The sequence below is a fragment of the Limulus polyphemus genome, unplaced genomic scaffold, assembly GCF_000517525.1.
Source record: "Limulus polyphemus unplaced genomic scaffold, Limulus_polyphemus-2.1.2 Scaffold982, whole genome shotgun sequence".
NCBI classification, from domain to species: Eukaryota; Metazoa; Arthropoda; class Merostomata; order Xiphosura; family Limulidae; genus Limulus; species Limulus polyphemus.
The window spans coordinates 155894-161727 of record NW_013666592.1 but is presented as its reverse complement, the minus strand read 5'-3'; the positions used below and the strand labels follow the sequence as shown (position 1 = coordinate 161727).

The following is a 5834-nucleotide window of genomic DNA, read 5'->3' as shown; positions in this document are numbered from 1 at the left end:
CAATAACTCAGCAAATTGAAAAGATAACTCTTATTTTATATTCTAGCTTGTCAATATTGGTAATTTGAGTTTCTAATTTTTTGAAACAATAGATGTAGTATTTTTCACTTCACAAACATCTAACTTGAACCAGTGCTGCATTCAACATACCACATGACACACAAAAATTGATGTTTATCTGTGTTTTTTAATATTTGCTTTTAAATTAAGAAATTGAGTAATACATAGTACTAAGATTTGAATTATAATTTACAGTTTGATAACAAACTTATTGACATAAATTCATGAAATAGTAGTTCAATAAAATTTTGAGCGGGAGTCAACAAACGAGATGACCTTTCACCTGTGACCCATATGGAAAGGGTTAAGAGAGAGAGAAAAAGCTGACAATCTGAAGACAGTAACGATTGTATAAAATTTACCTTTTTATTTTAGATTTCCAGGATGGAGCACCAGCAACACCAACATTTTCAACAACTGGTAAATCTTGATTCATTGGAGAATTCCAATGCTCGAGCCATGGTGCTAAAGCTAATCAATGTTCTTTTAACTGTGCTTCAAGTTGTACTGCTGCTTGTGGCAACATTAGGTAACATCCTTATGCCTTTTCTTAAGACTAGGTGAGCTCTTTTTTTTTTGTGTGTATGTTATAAAACAGTGGTGGTAGTACTTTATTTTTATTTATTACTTTTAGCTTTATTATAAACTATGTTTGTACAGTGTAGTATCTTAAATTACTTTGCATGAAAAATAAAGAGAATTGATTAATTCATCTTTAAGACTGAAAGAAAAACGATTTTAAAGTGAAAAAAATTATAAACTTTATACTGTACAGTAATGATAAACAGCTTTAAGAATATTATTTAAGAAAGCAGAACAGCTTATAAAGATTTCTTAAAACTGCTCACCAGTAAGTTTCATTAAACTGTACAATTACTATCTGTAATTATGATGAAAAAGAAAACTAGTCTGTCCCTGTTAATTCCTAATATTAAGTTGGGTTCTCTGTCTCATACAGTAGTAACAAGAAACTCGGTAGTGTTATCCTTTAAGTAGTACTTTTTAAAAAACCTACTTTGAGTGTTGAAATAATTGTATTATTTATTATATTTCCAAAGACAGATTTCTTATTCAATAATGTAATCTTCTGTCACAATACTAATGTAAGTTAAAATTTTGTTTTCAGCATGGAAACTATAATTTTATTTCAAAGGCAATTTTGCTTGAAATTCAGTAATTAATATTTGAGAATTTGTATTTTTTCAATAGTTTTATTATCATAATTTTATCTTGATTTATTCTTGATGAACATCATTAAGCAGTATTCATCATATTGTTAATCTTATAAAAGAGCTTGCAAAACTAGCAGCTTTGAAATAATCGTTTATTAAACAATTTTGTTTTCAGATTTCGTATACTCACAACCATCCTTCTTATTGTTGTGGTTGCTATGATGGTACGAGGATGGAGAGATGTAATAAACTGGGTACAACAACATTTCATAACCTAGCCACCAGAGTTTTGAATTAGTAAAGTAAGATGCAATTTCCTTAACAATGGAAACAAGGCCTATTATTTGTAACAATAGCTTTGGTAAAGATCTGTCCAAAACCTTCCAGTTGCTTCCATTGCTATGATTAAGAACCAAGAGAGGACAATATAGAAATAAGTTTGTTCATGAGAGAGTACATCATGTTATCTCATTGGAACTTACTGATCATCATAAATGAAGCCTTTCAAAACATTATTTATTTAAGTTAAACTGATAGGTGTGTAAGAACTGTACTGTTGCTGTTTGTTTGAAAATACAGCAAGAATGACTTCTGAAAAGGTGAAAACAAAACACAACATTAGAAAACTTGAGTCCATATATCATGAGTTAATCTATTTTTAAGTTTGATAAGGTGATGTTTTTTTTTTATTTGCATCATACACATGATAAACTTTTCTGCACAGTACTGTGAAGCTATAATGGATGCAGAAACAAGGTTACTTGAATTGTATTGACTTATATTTCATTAAAATTACTAGTTAATGTAATATGAGCAAGAGAAATTAATAACACTGTTTTACTTGCTGCTTTCTTTGGTAAAATTTATTAAAATACTGCAGATACACATGCTGTATCAATCTCTCCATCTGTGTTTCTTTCTTGTTACCTTGTAAACTGTTTTTTAAAAATATATACTAGTACTTCACATCTAGTTGAGATAGGATTCTTTGCAGACTTTAGAAAATTATTAAAACACTGAAGGTGACTTATTTACGATAATTTTTAGTTGTTTTATCAAAAATTAAGTGTGTGTGTATATGTGTATGTATAAGGTTTTGGTAATTTATAATTACATGATTTACGTGCCTAGACATTCTAGCCTTATGTTAATATAATTTGCTACTTAAGAACCATTAAAATTTTCTTAACTTTTGTCTAGTTAATAGATATTAAGATATGTATTTGTAATGAGTTAAATGAATTGATCAAAACCTGAAACCAAATGATTTAAAAGTAACTGTAAGGTTTATCCACAAGTGTATTTTATTTAATATATGCCCCAGGCTTTTAAAGGTGCAGTTTCCAGTAATGGTATTTTTTCTTGTCTTCTGTGAATAAAACTTTTGCATATCCTAATATGGGTATGAAGAGCATGCTGTTAGTTGGTGGTATAACCCAAGAGGAACATGGATCTTTTAAAAAAAAGAAGATGATGAAAAACAGAGATAATTTTCAAGGTCATTGAAGTATAACAAAAAAGTGACAAAGATCAGTTAGTTTTGTAGTTTGGTATTAGGTAGTTTTCTAGGAATAAATGACTGTAACACCAAATTTAGTTCTTGTTTTATTTATAATTGGATACTCAACATTTCCCTATACAGCTCCTGCAGGAGCATTCCCCTGAAATACAAACTGTAACTAACAGTACGTAGCTTCAGTTGATTTATGTAAGAAATTCTAATCTGTTCTATAGTATGCATTTCTAGAGTGTGCATTTGACATTATATGTAGTAAATCTTATTCTTAAAAGTTAATACTGATAGAAAATTTAACTGACTGTGCAAGGGGTCAGTCCAGTGGACTGATTCTATAATGATGTAGTGTTGAATAGAATTTCAAATTGAGTATGTTTTATCTTCATGAAATCTGGTAAGCCTTTAGTGAACAGCACATGTCTGTTATACACAAAACTTTGGTTGTGTTAATAAAGGATTTGAACTAAAGATATGCCTGAATTGATAATGTCAGTTGACTCAGACTCTGAGAAGTTATATTGCAAAGCAGTGTTTTTGTGTGAATAATGAAAATACTTTTTTCATTGTATAGCTTGCATATTGTAATTGCATAACCCTTAGAACCTCTTAAATGCATATCTAATACTTTTAGGGTTAAAGAAGCTTTTTTTGCTCAAAAACTGTGATTCAGATGAACAGGGACTGTTTTTATTTTCAATAGAAATTTTTGATTACTAAATAGAATAATTTACATTTTCATCAATATAGAGTTTTAACAATAAGCCTTACCATCTATAATATCAAATGCATGCTGTAGAAACGCACACTATAGGATCGGTTAAATTTCCTTATATAAACCAATTACAGTTTGTGTTTTAATTGAAGAAGCTGCCAAGTAAAACTTTGAGTTTTCAATTTTAAAAAAACTAAATTTAGTGCTATAAAGTTGTTTATTTTTATAATTAATGCCCTTTATACTCCAATATGCACTGAGGAAATAAAACCAATAGTTTTTCTAGTTTGAGATCTGATAGCTTTCTATTTTATTTTACAGAATATTTAAAAAACAATTTAATTATGGGATTAAGTAAACTCAGTAGGAATTTTTGGAAATAATATAAAAAGCATTTTTGAAGTTTTTTAGCTTGTCCTAATTCTTTGGCTTGGTATGTGTTGATGGTTAAGGTGCTTGACCTTGCAGGTTTATTTAACCTGTATGACTTGGGTAAGTTGCCATAGAATAGACAATATTGGTGCATACAGAGTTTTGCTCTAGACTTTAGAATTCAAAGTGGAATTGAATGTAGCATTTAATAAAGAGTATGGTTGGATAATGCATTTGTTGCTGTGATTGCCATGGAATGAATGAGGTTATTGCAAAAAGATCAAGTTGTCAACTTATTATTGAGGTAGCATCCAGAGTTCTGTCTGTTGATACAATTTGTCTAGAAGACAGTGTTGGGAAGAATTTTTATAACTGATGAACATAGATATTTCATTAGAACATTGTTTCTTTGAAAGCTATTAATTTTTTGTTGGCCAGAAGGTAACTGACATTTTGGGGATTTTTATCTAAACTGCATATTTTTATCATCTAAGTTAGCTACTACTAGAAATTCAAGTAATTCAGTAATGAAAAAGTTTGAGAGATGAACTTTTGATAACTGTTTTCATTAAACAGTTAACAAAAGAGATAAAACTATATAACTTAAACAGATAATGGCAATATAAACTATGGTTTTGAAAAAGTTTGAGAGATGAACTTTTGATAACTGTTTTCATTAAACAGTTAACAAAGGAGATAAAACTATGTATCTTAAACATAAGATAAACTACAGTTTTGAAAAAGTTAGCTTCTGTGTTCTGATTTTAACGGAAAGGTTTGAAAGTTTAACAGTAACAGAAAGGCACACAAATAATAGATAAAATAAAATAATAAAGCATGAGTTTGTTTAAATCTTGCATAATGTTCTAATTTAGATAAGTACCAAAGTTGTATGTGATATTGTGATATTATAATGTTAAGTATAAGCATGTTTTTATGTATATGTTGGTAGTAAATAGCAGGGAAACATTTTTTTAGTTGTCTGTGATTTAATTACACAGGCCTGCGAATTTGAACTTCTTAAAAGTTATTTTGGTTTTAATAACGTATTTTCCATAATTCAGCTACACAGATTTCCAAATAATATTCCCTTTTTTTCTGTCACTTGAGGATTTTTACAAACCAGGAAGAAAAATAAACTATTACTTAGATCCAATTATTATTTTGTTTACCACAATGAACATTTTTTATTGTTATGTTTGAGTTCTAGAACTATAGATAAGACTCTCACATTGTGATTGGTCTAGAGAAATCTATAGCCAGTGGTTGTCAACATTTTAAGCATAACAAAGTATCACCCAATTCCAACAAAAATGATTCACTTATGTAAAAGAACATGTGATGTTTTGTGAAAAATCTGTGGATGATGGAGAAAAATGGATATCATTTTTAGATTTGGTGTACAGGAATAACTGGAGAACATGTAAAAATTTCAAGACAATAAAACCTTCGCAGGCTTTTGTTATCATTGTAAACTTGTAACATTTTATCTTGTATGCAATTTTTGGTAAAGGATCTCAGTTCAATGAGATAGTTTTGTAATTGCTTTCAGATAATGGTTTTACTTATTTAAGGTTGTTGCAGATTACTGTATTCTTTCATTTTTAGATATATTTACATACCCATTAGTTTGTAATACACATACCTTGGCTATCTACAGTTACTTTTTTTGTAATTAGGATGCTCCGTTTTTACAGTTGATTACTAAGGATCTTAATTTTCTCTATTGGTTGATAGTAAATAAGCATGTAAATCTCGTACTAGTTTCCCATAACATATCACATTTTTTTTATACAAATGAAAGAGAGGATATTTAACATATACACAGTGTGATCACAAGTAAATAGACACCACCTTTTCAGAAAAAATTAAATTTTTCAGTCATATTCATGAATTGATATATTTATAATTTTAATTAATATCTAGTGGATCTTCCTTTCGCTTCGTGGAGTTCGTTGATCCTTTGGGGAATCGTGAGAATCATCTCGTCAATTTTAGATTG

At 29.0% G+C, this 5834-nt stretch overlaps 1 protein-coding gene across 1 annotated transcript in view; it reads left to right on the top strand.

The window, feature by feature from the left end:
- The window catches only part of LOC106461538 (transmembrane and coiled-coil domains protein 2-like), a 41783-nt gene extending 36020 nt beyond the window's left edge, over nucleotides 1–5763 (top strand). Inside the window, 2 exon segments of the mRNA XM_022388528.1 lie at nucleotides 436–620; nucleotides 1408–5763. Of these exon segments, the coding sequence (XP_022244236.1) occupies nucleotides 436–620; nucleotides 1408–1510 (288 nt within the window). The 3' untranslated portion in view covers nucleotides 1511–5763.
- Nucleotides 5764–5834: the final 71 nt, after the last annotated feature.